The following is a 19,996-nucleotide window of genomic DNA, read 5'->3' on the forward strand; positions in this document are numbered from 1 at the left end:
GAAGCGTATAGTTGTTTAGTAGGAAGCGCAAAAAAATGGACGAGGGACGGAGTAGGGGACACCAAAACACCTTCACCAGCGTACCCTTTTGTGTCCTTACTCCGTCCTTCGTCCGTTTTTTTTTTTGCGCTTCCTACAAAACAACATGCATCACCAACTAGCCAGGCAGCTTGCTCTCCTGAAGCGTATAGCTTTTGTAGACCTAAAGTACGGTTAGGCGAAAGCCTATTGCGCGGTGTTGCTGCTTGTGCCGCTGATAAGTGGTGATGTTGATTAAAGACCACACAATTGTCTGTTAACTTTAAATTTATTTATTCAACGGAATCGAAATCAGCTGGGTGAAAGTCTGCCTATTAAATTTCTATTTGTATATTCTATTTCAATTTCTTTTTACGTTTATTTTTAAAAATTTTTACTTTCATTTTTATTTTTTAATCTTTTATTCCCGTTCTTTTTAAAATTTTTTGCTTATTAGTAAATTTTATTTCAATGACATCATCAGTTTGATTGAGAGCAATAGTGTGACAATTTTCTGCAAACATCCCCTCTGCTAGCGAGTCATGAGCCTACAGAGGCCTTAATATAAAGGCCTTAATAAATCGCCTTAATATTTTCAGTACGGTTGGCTTCTGGCTTTGCATGCGTCTGGTTTTCGGCTGCCGAGGTTCACTACAGCGCATACTGAGAGCCATAATTCCTTGAGCCAAAGCGCCGACAGCCACACTATTCACGGAAGTATAAAATGTGATGTTGCCACTGCAAACCACAAGCTACAACATCCGATTCCAATTAAGCGATGAGTAGTATGAATACAAGATTTGCGCTGTATCTTTTTGCCCAGACCACGCAATAGCATGAAATGCATCCACACATCCCCAGAGCAGTGTAGCCGATTCCAGGGCAGGTTATAGGTGCTCATAGCTACATTCTTTTTTTATCACCTTCGGCCAAGTTATGTGCAGTGCACCCGCATCCAGCGTGGCGTTGACCTGCTGTCCTTGTATGGCTTTGGCGAAACTTTCAATAGCTTTCTACTGTGCAGCACAAAGTACATACCTGCTGGCGAAAAAGCAGTGGGGCGCTTCTGTGCTCGGGTGTCAATTTCGCCTTCTGTTAAATTTTTGAAATTTATTGGTAGCGTTCGTATCATCATAATCAACCTCACTACGCCCACTGCCGGACAAAGGCGTCTCCCATATCTCTCCAATCAACCCTGTCCTGAGCCATGTGTGGCCACCCTATCTCGCATACTTCTTAATGTCATCTTCCTACCAGTCCGTCCACCAAATGCAGTCCGTTACCCATAGCGACCATCGCTTATCTTGGCATTGGATTACATGTCCTGCCCAAGTGCATTTTTTCTTCTTTCATTCAACTAGCATGCAATTATCCCGTGTTTCTTCCTTAACCGACTCTGCCCTCTTCCCGTGTCTCTCAACGTAGCACCTGTCAGTTTACTTTTCATAGCTGGCTGCGTTGTTATTAATTTAAGTTCATTTATCATCAGACGTCATATAAACCGGTGCCGCACTGCTGGCGCCCAGCACGCTAGAAGCGTAAGACAATTGTACCAGGCAGCAAGAATGGTAGTAATGAAGGCCCCATCCTCCTGTCAATGTAGTACTGCGCATCGCAGCGTGTGTTTACTGCAGTTACTACCGGCGCCCTTAAATCATCGACACGTGTTATAAATATGACAGCCGACACCCTTCTTAGCAGCCCGGTTCATGTCAGGACATCCAGTCTAGCCACCTAGTATTGGGCATGTGCGGTTCATGCATCAAGATACCTGTCAGAAACCCTCTTTCCCTCCTTACGGGGATGGTCGAATGGTTTCAGGCGTCAGTCGAGTAATCTGCTTTATACGTTTCAGCGTGTCATCGAGTACATCTTGGTCCACTCTGCAACTTTATTTTGGCATAGGAATGTGTTTAGTGTGGAAATTTGCGTCCTTTTCTTCTTATGGTTCCCTGTGATTTTCATTACATGACTTTAATGGAGGCTGCTGATGATGACAGGCAAAATACTGAACCAAAATTTTTGCAATGAATTTTGAATAGCGAGCTTACTCTGACATAATATTTTTTAACTTCCACTGCAAGCCACACAGTACTGAGAAGAAACAAAATCTTGACGCTAAAAGCTAGTTTCTAAATACCGCCGAAATTATTCGATGGAATACCATTACAGCATAATACCACTTGCGCGAATTTAAATTTAAGCAAACGATTAGTCTGTGGATTCTCGGCACAATGTCCCAGTGTCTAATCCTACCGACCTCTAGTTCTACTCATTTAAGGGGGGTCAAAATTTAATTGGAGAGAACATTATGAATAGCCGTAAATTAGGAGTTTTGCGTCAGTGCACGCATAGTTTAGCTCAATTGGCGTGATTCTCCTTTAGAAACTGTTGACCTTGCAGTTTTAAAAACATGGAATATTTTCGCTTGTGCAACGGCTTTCTGGCAGGAGGTCATGTTTGGTTCAAGTTTTCGTGCCTACACGGCTTGTTCGGAGCCTCATCAGTAGCTGTGTGCGTGTGTGTGTGTCAGCTAAGCAGGTGTCTTTGTCACAGTCGTATCTGTAGCCAGATAGCACTCGCAATCAAGCAATCATTTGTAGCACAAGACGTGCATAACAGCAAAGACAGGATCGTCCAATTGACGACATGGGGAATAATAAGAATTGAATTTCTGAGGATAAAATTCCTGCATTAGTACGCAATACATAAGTGGAGTTTAGAGCATTTAAAGCTTGACAGCTTCATTTCATTTATTTGTCCCTTATAGGCCCGAAGGCATTACATAAGGGGGGGGCGTACATACAGGTTGGAGGGTAGTAGCAGAGAACACAAAAGAAAGAAAGGGGGAAAAATACACGGGGTACCAAAAAAGTGTACAATAATATACAAACTAAAAGCAAGAAATAAACATACAAAAAGAAAACAAGGAACAGTTGGCACTTCGGTGTCGCAGTATGAATATGTTTATGAGAAGTGATTAGCCAGTTTCTCGTGGAAAAGGCGGCGATCGAAGCATGTTATTACGTTGTCGGGAAGGCCATTCCAGAGCACTATGGCGTCGGGAAAAAATGAACTGCTCATTGCGGAGGTGCGGGTTTTAATGCGTGCGATTGGGTTACTGTGGTTTAGGCGGGATGACGTACGTGGGGGTGGCTGCAGCAACAAATGTCTTGGTGAGCGATAAAAGAAAGAGTGAAAGAGGTATAGACGGGAAATAACACGGCGAGTTGCTAGTGTTTGAAGGCCGAGGGATCGTTTTAGTAATGTTACGCTGGTATTTCTTGAGTACTGCGATGTAATAAAACGGGCGGCGCGATTTTGAATGGCTTCAAGGTCTGAGATGAGATACGATTGTGATGGATGCCAGACAGATGACGCGTACTCCAATTTAGGACGTACGAATGTTATGTATGCCAACTTTTTTACTTCAGGTGATGCAGATTTTAGATTGCGCCGGAGAAAACCAAGTGTGCGTGATGCTTTGGAACAGATGGTCTGAATGTGTGTTGTCCATGACAGCGATGATGTGATGTGTACTCCTAGGTATTTATAAGATGATGTTCTCGTGACGGCGACCGATTTTATGTTCTAAGTGCTATCAATAACTGTGTTTTGCGGGAGAATGATATGGATTGGCATTTATTTAGATTAAGAGGCATGTGCCATTTGTCACACCACGCTGAGATAGTGGTTAGATCCTGTTGAAGAGCGGCAATGGCGCTAGTGCCGTGGATGGGGCTGTAAATTACGCAGTCATCTGCGAATAAACGTAGCGTTGATTTTATGTTGAGCGGTAGGTCATTGATGTAGATGAGGAATAAAAGAGGTGATAAGCCTGCACCTTGAGGTACGCCGGATGTTACGTCGGAAAAAGCTGAGCGACAGTTATTAACACAGGTGAACTGCTTACGTCCTTTAAGGAACTGCTCTAGCCAGGAGAGCAAAGTTTGTGGAATGCCGAGCGATGACAACTTAAAAAGAAGAAGATTATGGGAAACACGATTAAATGCCTTTGAAAAGTCGAGAAAGAGAGCGTCGATCTGGTCAAGGTTATTTAAGTATTGTAGAATGTCGTGGGTGAATTCGGCGAGCTGGGTCTCACATGACAGCTGCTTCCGGAAGCCGTGTTGATTCGGATAGAAAAAGTTCATTGATTCTAGGTGGGTCATAAGATTGGAAAAAATAATGTGCTCAAGTAGTTTAGACGGTATACTAGTGAGGGAAATGGGACGATAGTTGTTAGGGCACGTGCGGTCATCCGCTTTAAATATGGGTGTAATTTGAGCTTTTCTCCAATCGTCAGGGACAACCCCGGTATCTAAGGATTGCGTAAAAATTAGATGCAGTACCTGGCTAGACAATGACATGGTATTTTTTAGTAGCTTACTGTTAATTTGATCGCAGCCGGCAGATGTAGATATTTTCAGTGAGGCAATAAGCTTTGATACACCATCAGGGTTAATTTCAATTTTAGGCATTTCTGAGAGTGAGATTTCTGGAATGTGTTCATTAGCAGTAACGTTAGCAGCAGAAAAAACTGATGTAAAGTAATTGTTGAGCGCGGTCGCACAGTCATCGCTTTTGATTGGTTCTCCATCAGCATCTAGGAGTTGTACATGGCGATCTTGTGGTTTATTAGATAGCATGCGCCAGAATTTGTTGGGGTTAGAGTGAAGGATTGATAGTAAATCTTGAGAGTAAAACTTATCTTTAGCACTTGTCAGTTCTGTGGTATACTGTTGGGCGCACAAGCGATATTTTTCCATGCTAAGTGACTATTTTGAAGTTTTGCTGTTCGATACAGGCGCTTCTTTTTGCCAAGGAGAGACTTGAGGCGTTTGTTAAACCATTGATTCTTGGTATCTGATTTAATAAGTAGTGTTGGAACGTGCTTACTTTCCAAATGTAGTAGGGTGTCTTTGTACAAATTCCAGTTCGAGTTAGGTGTGCGATTTAGATAAGTGCAACGAAAGTTGTCGAAAAATTTTTCAAGATCATTGTTCATAGCATCAAAATCAGCCCTTTTGTAGTCTTTTATCAGTTTGCTGGTTGGTGATTTTTTCCTTAAAGGTAGCGTCATAGAGATGTGAACAAGGTTGTGGTCGCTTAATCCAGGAAGGACAGTAATGGATTTTACGTCGTCCGGGTGACTTGTGAGCAAAAGATCTAGGATGTTGTCTCCTCTCGTTGGACTTGTTATCACTTGCTGAAGGTTAAAGTCAAGGGTTAGTTCTAAAAAAAGTTTCTGTTCGTTTGCAGGTGTCGAACTTAGTGTCGAGAGCAATGACCAGTTAATTTGTGGGTAATTGAAATCACCAAACAGAAATATGGGTGCTTTGGGATACTCATTCCTCATAATCGTTAATTCATGGCGTAGGGAATCGGGGAATGATACGTGACTGTCTGGGGGTCTATAGCAGACACCGAACACTAGCTTTCCGGAGGCGTTGTGAAGGCATACCCAGATCATTTCTAGGATATTATCATGCCGGATAATCGAGGACTGCAGAGTGTTACGAACGGCTATTAGAACTCCTCCCCCTTTTCGGTTAGTGCGATCTTTGCGGTATGTGGTGAAATGGAAGTCTGAAGGGAACAATTCGTGGTCTTCTATCTCAGGGCGCAACCAAGTTTCTGTGAGTATGACCATATCGGCGTCTGTGACTTCAATGAAACTGTGAACCTGATGGCGTTTAGGTAGAATACTCCGTATATTAGTAAAAGCGATGTTGATGAGTGCGGGTGAATGACGATTGCTTGGCGGAATCGGTTCATGCAGTTCAGTAGAGTGTCACTTGGCTTGCTCTGAGGCCTGCTGTGTATTGTCCTGTGCTCCATTTATCTTTGCCGCGGGCTTGGTGTTCGTATCTGTTTCTGTTATGGTATCAGAGGCATAATCGTAGGTGTAATATTTCTCGCCAACGATAAGTTTATCGTATCGAAGCTTAAAGCTACACCCTCGGGGCTTAATGAATTGAACCAATTTGGAGCGAGCGAGTCGAGTGGCGAATTCGAAGTCTTCTCGGATAACGTAAGGTGTTTCTTTCAATTTACGACCACATGCAAGCACGCTTTCTTTTGCCTTGTAGTGATTCATTTTAACTATTATTGGTCGCTTTTTTTCCGTTGAGAACTGACCAATGCGGTGGGCGCGTTCTATGGCGCTTGGTTCTAGATTCAAATCTAGTTTTTCTTTGCACAGCGCAATAACTTTTTCCTCCGATTCAGTCCACGATTCTTTGTCGCTATCATCTAAGCCGAAAAAGAGCAGGTTGTCTCGGCGCATTCTGTTCTTCGCGTCTATGTTGGCGGCCTTTAGTTCAGCGATGTCCTGCAAAATCTGGCTAGTCTCTACCTGTTTTGATGGTGATACTGTTTTACGCTCGTCTAATTCGAGCACTGCTACTCGGTTTGAAAGTGCAGTTAGTTGTGTTTCATGGCTGATTTGGGTTGTTTTCAATTGATCAAGGTCGGCACGCATGGCTGCATGGTGTTCTTCTAGCCGCTTGAGAGCATCTAAAGCATCGGAAAGGTTGGTTGGTCCGGGGCCAGGATTAAGTTCAACATCTCCCGAAAGCAGCAGCATTAGCTCAGATAGCAAATCAAAGGCAAGTATGTCACATAACACACGCAGCGCAGTGCGCCATTTCAAGTCGTAGGGGCACGACACCGCGAAAAGACAACGATCGCTACTACGAGTCTCCTTAGCGTAGTCTAGGTAACTAACCTGGAAGGCCAATACCGGGGTGAACATCGTGCAAGAGTCGGTGTCGTGCCCCGCCGAGCTGACGTTGTGCCGCAGATTAAATACTGTTGCCTCTGGCCGTGTGATTGATGACGTAGTCGATGGCGGTGGTTTCCAGGCGAAGGCGTCGAGCGGCGCCAAATATGGGCGGTCAGGTCCGGTTGATACAGCAGATGACTGTTCAGGCATCCACGGAGCCGAAGAATCCGGGAAGTGCAGTGTAGGTGATGGGCAGGGGTCCAGGCCACGGCGCGTACCAGCAGAGAGCCAGTACGACAGCACCTGGAAGGCCAATACCGGGGTGAACATCGTGCAAGAGTCGGTGTCGTGCCCCGCCGAGCTGATGTTGTGCCGCAGATTAAATACTGTTGCCTCTGGCCATGTGATTGATGACGTAGTCGATGGCGGTGGTTTCCAGGCGAAGGCGTCGAGCGGCGCCAAATATGGGCGGTCAGGTCCGGTTGATACAGCAGATGACTGTTCAGGCATCCACGGAGCCGAAGAATCCGGGAAGTGCAGTGTAGGTGATGGGCAGGGGTCCAGGCCACGGCGCGTACCAGCAGAGAGCCAGTACGACAGCACCTGGAAGGCCAATACCGGGGTGAAAATTGTGCAAGAGTCGGTGTCGTGCCCCAAGCTTCCTCTTTAGTTCGGCCTAAAACAATAACTACGCGCCTGTTTCAAACGAGCATGCTCTCACTACAGCGAAGTTCCTTAAGAGATAGTGGACTGCATACACGGACAGGCAAACGCACGAAGAAAACAAAGATGTCCCGCGGCGACAGAGATGCGTGTAACCGGACACTAGACGGTCGGAATGCTGAGAATTCAGTATCGTCCCGATAAACTGTCAGTATTCTTCAGCCACTGCCAGCGAAGTAAAATGGTTGTGGTCTTCGGGACTACTTAGAAACGTCTCTTTGTTGCACGGCAGCTTGTTTTTGAAGTTTCCACGTAAATGAGGAGTAAACTTAGCTTGGTTAATGCGGCGAGTTGGGCGTGTTGGTACATGGTTTTCTGGAAAAGCAGCGCTGAACAGACGAGGACAGAGACGAGGCGATAAGGACGGGCGCTGAACTGACAACAAATTTTATTGAAGGGATTCACACTTATAAACGTAGTGTAGCTACCGTTCTCGCATGCTCAGAAAAGTCAGCTCTTTTGGTGAAAGGGCGATAGAGGCTGTGCTGACGCAGCCCTCTCCCAGGCTATATATCTGATTTGATTCTGCTATTTCTCTAGTCATACGTACACTGCCCTTTCTGATTATGGAGGTGTCATTGAGTGCAGGAGTACAATCTAGGCAAGTGATACAGTGACTTGCGAGGAAGCCTTCAAAATCTTTTCCCTCGCGTGCATTTTTCACGTTCAAGGCATGCTCTCTTAACCTCTCGTTCACGCATCTCCCAGTTTGGCCAACATACGTCTTTCCACAACTTAACGGAATTTTGTAAACTACACCTTCTGTGCAATCAACATAAGGCCGCCTATGTTTTTTGCCACAGCCACGCTGCTGGGTCGCCTCCGGATTAGTGATCCTGCAAAGCTTGGACAGCTTGTGTCCAGCAGCGTGGCTGTGGCAAAAAACATAGGCGGCCTTATGTTGATTGCACAGAAGGTGTAGTTACAAAATTCCGTTAAGTTGTGGAAAGACGTATGTTGGCCAAACTGGGAGATGCGTGAACGAGAGGTTAAGAGAGCATGCCTTGAACGTGAAAAATGCACGCGAGGGAAAAGATTCAGAAGGCTTCCTCGCAAGTCACTGTATCACTTGCCTAGATTGTACTCCTGCACTCGATGACACCTCCATAATCAGAAAGAGCAGTGTACGTATGACTAGAGAAATAGCAGAATCAAATCAGATATATAGCCTGGGAGAGGGCTGCGTCAGCACAGCCTCTATCGCCCTTTCACCAAAAGAGCTGACTTTTCTGAGCATGCGCGAACGGTAGCTACACTACGTTTATAAGTGTGAATCCCTTCAATAAAATTTGTTGTCAGTTCAGCGCCCGTCCTTGTCGCCTCGTCTCTGTTCTCGTCTGTTCAGCGCTGCTTTTCCAGTAAACTTAGCTTCATTGCTTCACTGCGAATGGCGACAGTGCTTGAGTGCAGCTACAAATTTTTTTATTATAGAGCGTAATGTTCTTAGGCTCGCTTTGTCGTTAGAAACGTGAAGCTTGCACACCTGACGCGTCTCCGTCCAGAACTAGAGGATAGTGAAAATAAAACGTGGACTTGGTGTTGCTACTGGTTTAAAATGCCATTCTCGAGCTGCTCATGTGATCACTCACGCGAGAACGAACACCTTACAGCTGCGAAATATTACGGCTTAAGCGCCCACACGTCGGCTGTTTTTGTCTGCGGTTGCGTAGCTAAAGGAAAATAACCTCGGAAAGAAATTATAGAAATCTCAAAACTGCCAGAGATGAACTCACTGCTGGTGGAAGTGGTCGTCGTGCTTTCAGTCGTGGGGACTGTGACAGTCATGTGCCAAGTCCTGCGTGGGACAGAAATGCTAACCCGGGAACTCGCATCCACCGTAGACTCCTGTTGAGGCGGGCCCAGCAGGCCTGCAGCAGAAAAAAGACGAAAACAATACTGCAGCCAGGGAAAACTGAGCGTTTAGGGAACGTTTCAAAGTATGTGGAATGATAACAGTCGCAGGCTAACAGCCGAGAAACAAAAAATGCCGGATTATTGAGTGGTAATATATTAGGGTGCGAACCATGCGTGCAGCGAGCCTTTCATTTGAGCGCCCAGTAACTTGCGACAAGAAACCTTCTTAAATACTCTTTGGTCGCTGTCGTTACATAGATATAATTTCTCAAATCCAGCATAAAAACGCAGGGATCCCAAGTATGTAAGTATGTGGTATAACGTGACCCCTTTCAAGGGAAAGCTAGGCTGTGCGCAGTAATTGCTCTTCATAAGCGAGAAGCACCTGTGGCCAGTGAAAGGTTCTGTTCGGTGCACCTGCTGTTGCACATATATGCCCCGTCATCCTGTCACAAGAAGGATGTGTTTCCGAACGAAAGTAGTCACGCTTGCGTTGGTGGCGCTGTTTGTAAAAGAGAGGTATTTCTCTGCTTTAGGTGGTGTGGGCTGTACGGGTGCTAGCATATCCCATTCGAAACAACAACCTTCTTTGCAGGTTTAGATGTTTATAAATACTTCATTCTGTCTCATATTGGAATGTTGATAGAGGGCAACATTTGCCGCTCTGAGATGAGGCAAACCATGCTAGTCGAAAGGGACTGTTTTGTTCCTACTGCTTTGCTAATAAATGAAATTACAAGGTTGAATGCAATTCAGTAGTACTGGCCATTTCCCCAGCAGCACAGGTAATCGGCCAAATATTGAAAATGGATGGTTTCACTCTGGCCCTTTTGTAGGACCGGCCTTTGCCAATACGCTTCCAATATTGGGCCAATTACCTGTGCTGCTTGGGTTACTTTTTACACCAAAGAGGTAAGGCGCAGGTTTAAGCTTTTCTCAAGCCTGATTGCTTGTTCAATCGGAGATGTGCATATCGCGCGGCGGGCCTAGCTATGGCGGGCCTAGCTATTAAGGAAACCATAATGTCCTTTTATTAACAAGTCAATCCATAGAATCAAGCAATAGGGTGCTGCTTCTTTTGTGTATATATCCGTGAGACAAGAGCTCGATCTGCATTATTTCCCACATGACGCTCATTAAGCTTCGAGTAAATTATGCGTTTCTCTTGTTGCAGTCTATTATCTCGCTTTAGTCTTGCTAGCACCCCCTTTACCCTTTTATTGGTCCTGTCAGAAAAAAATACATAAAAACATAGATGAAAGAGAGAGGGAGCCCGGGCCAGCAACGCTTTACTAGGCTTAAAGCCAATAAAAAAGAAAGAAAAGGAGCTAAACGCTAAAAAAAAAAACTGGCACCCCCGACACAGTTTTCTTTTGGGCTCATGTGCCTTCGCTAGGACTATCTCCTCTTGTCATTCACGAGTACCGAACAGCCAGGTAGCGCTTGTCAGCATATCCTTGGCACACTAAAGAAATCTCTGCGCGCTCCAGCTTCCATGCTCTAAACAAAACTCACAAATGTAGTCATTTCCCATACTCCCCAAGCACCACGACGTGGAGAAGCTTAGCTTGGCCATTTAGTGTTCAATGCTCCTTTCGCACCTGCCACTCGTGGCACACGTGGCTATGGGGAACGTCTCCGGTTTCAATGTCTTATGTTTAGTGAGGAAGGACAGGCATTATGCTGTGCTCTGGACAGTGAAGATCCTGCTTCTCTGACGCAGAGTAAAATCGTGAAGTTTCTCTTCATTTACCATGAATAGGATTAATGCGCGGAAAAGCATCGCTTGTCCGGGCACCCTCTTTCTACTGTATGTTTTTATTGCTTTTTGTTATTTTCTAACAGAGGAAATAAAAGGGTCAGCTGACCTTAAGGCGCGGAGGTCAATTACTCAATACCCGGGAGCGTCTACCTTGTGCCGCGGGGTGTGACTGCAGCGCTCATCACATCTTTGCCCGGTGTTCTTGCTCCTCACCACGCGCCTTTCTTTGGCCATTCCCCTCTATGCCCCCTCTCGCCATTCACCCAGAATAGGAAAGTCAACCGGACAACCGTTTCTTCTTTCTCCCTCTGACTCTGGAATACTTCATTTGAGCGCTCCGCTCACACTCTGCATTGCGTCTTGAAAGAATAGGTGACGGTTATTCCACGCTTCGTCGCCCCGCCAAAAACACATCGGGCATGCGCCTCATTTCTGCTTTCTAATTTAGAATGGCTGGTCCATCCCTGTGGCGAGGTCAGCGAGAGTTGTCGCGAAAATTCTACACTCTGACATGTATTCATGGCGCAGTTACGGTGCTCGCTGACCCATTCCTGTATGGGCCTTTACTGGCCTACAGTATGACAAAAAGAATAAATAATAAATAATACCACCTCGCTCGTTTTAGGCGCTCACCTAAAAAGAACATCGAATTCTCAATACTTCTAACATATTCCCGACAAAACAGATGGGTTTCTGAGGGGCGCAACGCCTCAGTTTCCGCCATTACCTTTCGATGCACCGATCTTGAAACAGACGGCTGTAAAAGGAAGCTTATTCCGCGGTGGCGTCGCGTCCGATAGTACTGTCGTTGACCTCCCACTACTTCTGCCCCGCAGACATATCGGGACATTTTTGAGATTGGGCCGTTCGAAAACAGACGAGATTGCCATCTCGTCCTCCCAGCGAACCTGCGCAACCACTCAGATAGTCAATCCGCCTGTTTCTCTTTTCTCTGGCATAAATATCCGTTCACGAGCTGCGGCATACCATGCACCGTTCAGATCCTTCCCACCTTGGACGTAAAGTTTAGCTTGTATAGATTTGTCAGTGAAAAAAATCCCAGCTTTTTCTAATTAGAAGTCATAATGCTTTCCGCATTGGTTTTCGCTGGCGACATTCATACTCGATGGTTTTCACTGAAGTTGCACTAAGAAGCCACTGGTGCTGTGGACATGGCGTAGACTGCGTGCGGCGATTTCCTTCGTGTGGTCGCGCCTGTGGTGCCGCCGGATCATGTTGGTAAGATTGTGAAATTCGGCCGCGCTTTAAGTTTGCAGGCATTCGTATAACGCAAAGCTAGCAAAGCTTTCGTATAACGCGAGGGAATCAATTCTGTTACATGTAACAGCGCATGTGACTCATTTAACCGTCGCGATCGACGTTGAATGGTCCTCATGCCGGTAGAGAATTTCTACGCCAACGTGAATGCAATCAGGAACGTTTTCTTCAGTATCATTTCAAAGTCCTTAGTGACACTGAGACATGGCGCTGACCGCCAAATGATTCAGAGCGAACACACATCTTCTACCTTGCTGCATTGTTCAACTAGTACCATCATGACTAATGGCGATGACTGATAGCGAGTGACTATTAGCGGTAAGCACAGTGCCTGTTTCAGACTGGTTATTTTATTTGTTTCCGCTTCTGCGCTTTTTTTAGAATCCAAAATTACGAGAATCAAAGATGCTTGCTTGGAGGCGTTTACACCACGCATCAGCTGAGAACCATCATCGAGAAAAGAAGATTCCAAACAAAAGAAAGCTTCAGTGCACCTGCAGGTGGGATCTTGCTGCCACCGCCGCAAATTCTAAGCATCATGGAAACCTAGTGATCTGTCATAGAATGTGGGACGCTGTTTAGGAGGTAGCATTCTCAGCTGGTTATCTAAAGTAGGTTGGTTGAAATTCTGAAGTTCAAACTGTTTCATACTCAGTGTTTTTCATTTTTTTTAAACAGTAAAACGAACTATTATTACTTTCTTAACTGCGATTTTTTTTTCGTAATTCAGTCTGCTCTTCTCTCCAAATAACCACTGCCGTCTAGTAGCATGTACCGAGCGGCCACAACCAAGCTGAGCCCATAATCGAACATTGTTCTGGGATATTGGGCCAAGAAAAATTGGGTTTGCATAGCATCAAGATATTTTTCTCCCTGCCACATTTTTGCAAATGGCATGGCTGATACAGAAGCAATGGCAGCTTAGTAAGTTGATGAACCTCCATGAGACAAGAGAGCAACTCGAACGAACCTGGTTAATGTAACACCAGAACAGCGGAAAGGGCATGACATCCTATGCGCAGCTACTAGGGCCATGCACACTTTTCCGCGCCCCGTAACACAGTGATCAAAAACTTCCTGCCCTTCAACTGCCTAAATTTTGCCGGTTTCGATCGACGCTCTCGGTTCGATTAGTCTCCCAAACGAACGCTGCTTGGCGTGATCTTCTGAAACGTACACTCCTCTAGCACACAATCTTATGGATTACAGTCGGTGTCGACCAGGTCACCTGGTTCGCTCCCATTGGGCTGAGTTTCCCCACACTGGCCGCCTTTTCTGGCACTGTTGACCATTTCCCTCCATTAAAAACTCTCTCTCTCTCTCTCTCGCCTATTTTACTCTGCAGCCGTCAAAGACAGATTCGTGTGCGAAGGCCCCTGGCCGCTCAGGCAACATGGCCCCATCCCATATTTCTGTCCCCCTGCGGGGACTCGTTCCTTACGAAGATTTGCTCTACTTCGGTTGTAGCTGTCAACTAGTTTTCTTTCCTACTCTATACGAAGGGCTCATTCGTACCCGACCGTCTCTACTAGGTTCAATGTGAGAACCAGGAGAGTGTAGCGCACTGGTAGTACTTCGCAGAGCGGTGATACCGATGTAAAACGTTTGTAGTACGTACGTGAAATAGTGTATACTGTGAATCTGTACCCCGCTGCAGATCTTTGCATTCATGCGGACAGCACTGAGCTCCGTTGCTATGCTTTCGGTGTAGTATTATCTTGGCCCACTTATTTTCTGTATTGCTTGCTGAATTTCTACTTTTCGACCGTTGATATAAGGATCGCTCATCTGGTCCTTCTATATCGAAAGGATTGCGTCAAACCCAATCACAAGAATCAAAATTGTAGTGCGTGTTTCTGGGCTAGTTCGTTTTTGTCAGTCATCATGGAATCATAGTGCTTGCAGACGAGGGCAAAGAGAGGACACATACACAACATCGTTGATGTTGTGTGCGCAGTTGCGTGTTTGTCCTCTGTGTGCCCTCCTCTACAAGCGCTGCGATTCAGTGATGCCACCAAGGTAACTAGAAGTGCAGTTCTCATTCACAATAGAAGCACACAAGCACTCATGATAAGCCTCGATGTGGGGTAGCGGATGTTCAATTAAGCGACTAAAATTTCTACCCTTGAAATCTTACTGTCTTGCTCACGTCTCTGATTGCATGACAGATTCGCGTTCAATGAGAGCTGTGCCGTATTCTATAATAAAGAGCTGACTCAGCAGCAGGAAGATAATGAGGCCTGGTTGTTCTGAACAGCGTCATAATAGTGCGCGTAAAAACTGCCAAATTCAACAATATGTTAGAGATTGAGCTGTGAGAGTTTCCACATGCTTGTTTTCACTCGCGTCGGGAGGGAACATTTTGAACAAAACAATGTTAATCGAAAATGAGGCAGTTTAAACGACTGTCCCAGGTGACAACTGTACACCGACGCTTTGCGCCACTTTAAATACGCTTGGCAACATAAATTACTCAACGGACGGTGTTGCAGGAGATGATTTTCGCATCTTTATATTCACATATAGAGTGTATTTGGCTTGTTTCCTGTATGACTCACAATCATCTAGTCGAACTGCTCTATAATATTTGGCTTGCAAGCATTTCCCACTAGCAAAAACATTTCTACAAGGCACGCATATTCCCACCCCTATTCGCAGCGGAAACTACTCTTGAAAATCGGTGATACTGTGACGCTGAGTATTAAGAATCGGAATCGATTGTATCACCAGCCTATCGCTTCCAGAGTATCTCAAAGACGCTTAGACCTTGACTCCGTCGCCTCTCTTCAAACAGGCCCATCTTTCAAAGGTTCTCTGGCAATGCAGCAATTAAATTCGTGCACGAATTCTATTAACAGGCCCGAAAAAATTCTGCTCGTAGGAATGGAATGGCGCGAAAGAGGACAGATATTACCAGCGCTCAACACATTAGAAGACAGACACAACCGCTATTCAGCAGCGTCAGCTGGGCCCAGAAAGTACGCTTTACGTAGTATTGGACATTGTTCTAGAACTGCAGACATGCCAAACTTTCCTCGGGACTGCAGGATATCGTGACGACTAGGTCCAGTGTACCGTGAATGATGTGTCTGCTGTTAGAGATTGTTGACAGTGATTTCAATGCATGCAAATGGCTCTTCACAGTTGCTTTAGCAGCAGGAACACCTGGTTTTCTCGATGTCGTCATCGTCAGTCAAACTAGTGGAGTACAAAGGCTTCTCGCATACCTCACCAAATAACTTTGTATTGTGCCAGCAGTGGCACCGCAAACTTCATCTCATTCTTACACTTAACGTGCGCAGCCACTTTCTAGGCTTGCCATATCTTCGAATCTATTCCGCTACACTAAGGGTCCCTTTCCTTCGCACTATGTGCCCTGCCCATGACCGTTTCTTCCCGATTTCACAATATCAATATCTCATGTTTACTTCCTGATTCCCAATAATCTCTTCCTGCCTCAGTGTTACACTCATCAATTTTCTTTCCGCACCTCGCTGCGCTGTCCTCGGTTTACTATTAAGAAATTTCGTCAGCCCCGAAGTTTCTAGTGAACCAAGCGCATCACAGCACGTGCGCGGAATGAACGAAAAGGGCCGCTGCCACTACACGTCAACTTATCAGCTGTGCCCATTGTGCAGCGGTGGTAGTTATAGTTGAAGTCACTTGTGAATAACGAAGCATGCATGCCGCTTTAATTATTGAAAACTGTCGACGAATATATTTTGTTATAACTCTGCTTCGCTGCCGCTATTTGATGGTCTAATCAAAAATGATCAGACTTCATCGAGTAGATGTAAACTTAACTCACTGAATTTATTTACAGCTTAGTACAAATGACCAATAGCCAAGAACTGCACATCGCTCGGAACGCTCGAGCAGTCAGCGGAGCTAACCGCTCGTCGTTCGGCGTCCGGAGTACCACTGAATTCTCCTCACGCAGTACAAAGCTCCTCCAACCGCGGCACCTTTGGGAGGCGTCGGCGCTCGCGCTCATTGAAATTACTTCCGTTGCTGTGACCGCTTTGGGTGAGCCGACGTGGCCCTTAACTGATTTCTTCGGAAGACCAGAGCGGGAGCCTCCAAACTATTCCCCCCCCCCCCCCCCCCCCCCCCCCCCCCTCTGGCGCTCTCCGTAGGAGGCACGGCTATAAGGTCGTTTGAAGCGGCGGAAGGCGACAAATTCGCCACATATTGACTAATGGTGAAAAAAAGACACTAACGGGCAGTCCCCCGCCGTATGTGTAAGGCACTGATTATATGGTTTCGGCAGCTGAATCAAGTGCAAAAGCTGTACAGGTCGCAATACCACATAGCCATTCGGCAGCCGAGCCTCGCAACGCCTCATCTTTCTGTCGCGTCCATGGAACGCAGTTATAGTGACTCCTCTTTTCCACACGAGGCGAGGAAGACTTGAGGACCAAAACAACAGCCCGCGGGCTTCATTGTGGACCCCCTCTTGCTCCGTGGAGACGCAAGCCAAGCTATGCTCTCGTAGGCATTCTTTGTGCCACGCTTGCGAAAACAATTCTAGCATGTGCTTTCTATTTGCCCACCGCTTTTGGAGGAAGGCTGCTGTGCTGTGGGCAGGCCTGTCAAGCGTTTTCAGGAAAGGAGATTAGCTGGGGTATGACGAGAGCCATCCCTCAGGTCGTCGCAGACATATGTGAGGGGTCTGTAATTAATTACTGCCTCGACCTCGGCAAGCACTGCAGTCAAGTCGACAAAGGCTAAGCACTGACGTTCGATTATTTCCTTCAAAGCTGTCTTTACGCTTCTTACTAAGCTTTCATAAAATCCACCCACCAAGGCGCACGCTCAACTATGATTTCCATTGTATGCTGGAGTTGGCGAAGTGGTCTTCGAGTGTCCGCGTGCGCCAGAACACGCCAAAGCATACTCAATTTTTTCGATGCTCGCTTAAAGGTAAGTGCATTGTGCGAGTAAATAATGCGATGGAGTGCCCATGTTGGCAAAAAGCGGCGAAAATATCAGATAAATGTATCAGTGCAGATGTCCTTTACCAGTTATAAATGCACAGCACGCGTCACAGCGGAAGTGAAGAGAACAATGTAGGATTTCACTACACTTGAACCCTCTTTCACGAGGAGTGCGCTAACAATTTCTACTCCGACGACCTCGAAAGGCTACGCCTGAGATATTCTGCCAGGGTGGGGGGGGGGGGGGGGGGAGGGGGGGCGAGGGGGGGGGGGGTAGCGGGAGTTGACCTGTGTCCACTTCTACGTGGGAGACACTCAGCCGCCGGCACGCAACACAGGAGCGCACAACACTTTTCATGAATTGCCGGCCATGCACTATTCATAACCTTGCGCGCAGTTGCACGCGAGTGTCCCGCACTCCTGCATGTAACTTCTTGTGAGCCTCATGAGCTAACACGACAATGTATCTGTGCTACTTCGGTAGTACGGTGACGTGCCGCTCGTCGTAATCCTTGTCTGCTGAACAGAGGCGACTGCGTATCAATGACAACCCGTTGTCATCTCTTCATAAAACTAAGTCTTTGAGGGCTGAATCATGCGGTGTCTTTTCACCTTTGGCTAAGCAATACAGCTCCGTAGAGAATGCTGATAACTGTGCCTGCTTTAGCCAGTAAGATTGTGTAAGTGGCAGTTCAAAAGCCGTTAGGCGTCCCGATTGCTTTTCTTTTGTTTCCAGGTTTTGTACGAACCGGAGAATCCAACCTGTCACATAGTTTACCTGAACTACGGAGCTGAATCGATTTAAGTCTATATAGGAGTTCGCTTTCTGCTCCGTAGACAGTGTTCAGAGGTTTTACTTCCCTTAGTTGTTCAAATTCGACAGCCGTGAAGCAGGTCTGCATTCTGTCATCTGGCCAGACATATGATGTTCACGTAATCCATGATGCTCCTTTCTTTTCATGATTCCAGCATTATCGACTGCTTTGATAATGTTACCTTATTCATGCTTACTCTTGTGTTGTCTTCCATTTTTTCGCGCTTTATTTTTTCTGGACTAATGTATAGCCTCAATAAATTCGAAATTTCACAGTTTTCAAAGCATATTACAATTTTTCTACTCACAGTTGTTGCGATGTTCTTTTTTTCACCTTGAATAAGAACTTCTTTTTATCTTCGAGGACCATTTATAATTTATTTCACGTGGCCGATATTGGCCACTTTGTGAAAGTTAGGTGGTCCACGTCAAGCTTTTTGACAGCAAGTTTAGCCAGAAGAACTGGTTACAAGTTTCCGTAAATAAAGTTCAATGTTAAATGCTCGACATCCTGCCTACGTGCCGCTGCTTGCAGTGCACGCCATGCTTGGCCATACGTACACTGTAAGCTTGTAAATTCATGGCTGTTTGTTTTGGAGGTCACCATGGATCTGCGACTCTTTTTCCAGACGATATGTTTCTACCCCTTCGCACACTACGGCTTTCTCATCAGCACCTCCTTCTTTAACGTCCCCACGCAAAACAATGAATCCAAAATATATCCATATGTGGACCGAGGGGGCCGACAAAAATTTCCGGACGCAGGGAATTGAAAGAGCAGACGTATAATCTATTTCTCAATTACAATTTTCTAGTCACTAGCGATCCGTCGATGGCCGAGCACGAAACAGACCTTCACGGAACGTTAGATGACTTCGGCGAATGCGCCACTGTCTTCCTAGGACAAAACTCTGCACTTATGACCGATAAACTTTACCGCACAGAAGAGCAAGGCCAGAAACGTTATTTCCCACCTAAAGTTACTCTTTCTAAATGCACCACACAGCACCAGCCACTCGAGCAAGTGCACGCTTAACATGGCGCGCTATAACTCCCTAAATATTCTGGGTAGGCCAACGGCATCCATGCTCTGAAATTAATGTGACATTTCGAACCGGATATATCGACAAACCCCGATTTGTCATTTCTGGAGAGTGAGGAATTTGTGACAGCCTTCATAGAGACAGCAGTATCGGAAAGTCCGTAAAATACTCCTGCTTTAAAAAGCCCCATGACATGTAGAAGCACAAGCTGTGGCATCTACGGGACTCGGACATCGCGACTATGGGCGGAGCGAAGGGCAAACTGCAGCGACTATTTCTAAGGCCGACGGTAATTCTTGGAATCGAAATGCAAAAGGAAAGCAAAAAACTTAGACGACGCTTAACCCAGACTTCACAGTACAATGCAATAGCATCAGAAATCCCTCTCGCGCAATTACTCCTTCTCTCTCATAGATTCACAAATCGCGAAGAGTCCTCATCCTACTCCTTGCTCAGTCGTGCAGCGGTGAAGCGATGCGCCACTGCCCAAGCGGGTGGCTTTCTCAAACACAGCCAACAGTGGTGCTTGTGACATCCAGGTTCGCCCTTTGGGCTAAAATTTGCATTGATATTTTGAAGTTATTCGCGCAGATATTGTTCGTTGTTCAAAGTTAACCGACATCGCCAAGACGCGGCCCACTGTGGTCCGGTAATGTGTCTCTAGACCTCCGTAAGCCACTCCACTTTAGTGGTTTATTCCATTCCCATGTCTTGTCGAATGTTTTATGTTGGCCAAACTAGACTCTGTGTCAATTACAGCCTGGGGGAACACGCCCAAAAAGTAGAAAAGAAAGATAATGAATACAAGCATGTTGTTGCGCACTTAAGTAAATGTGAGGC

General features: G+C 46.0%; 1 protein-coding gene across 1 annotated transcript in view; it reads right to left on the minus strand.

Moving 5' to 3' along the window:
• Window positions 1-19,996, minus strand: part of LOC144108704 (uncharacterized) — a 227,223-nt gene that overhangs the window by 176,675 nt on the left and 30,552 nt on the right. The window contains exon 3 of the mRNA XM_077641876.1: window positions 9,202-9,336. Within this exon, the coding sequence (XP_077498002.1) occupies window positions 9,202-9,336 (135 nt within the window). The remainder of the gene's footprint in view (window positions 1-9,201; window positions 9,337-19,996) is intronic.

This window comes from Amblyomma americanum, chromosome 10, assembly GCF_052857255.1.
Source record: "Amblyomma americanum isolate KBUSLIRL-KWMA chromosome 10, ASM5285725v1, whole genome shotgun sequence".
Classification (NCBI taxonomy): Eukaryota; Metazoa; Arthropoda; class Arachnida; order Ixodida; family Ixodidae; genus Amblyomma; species Amblyomma americanum.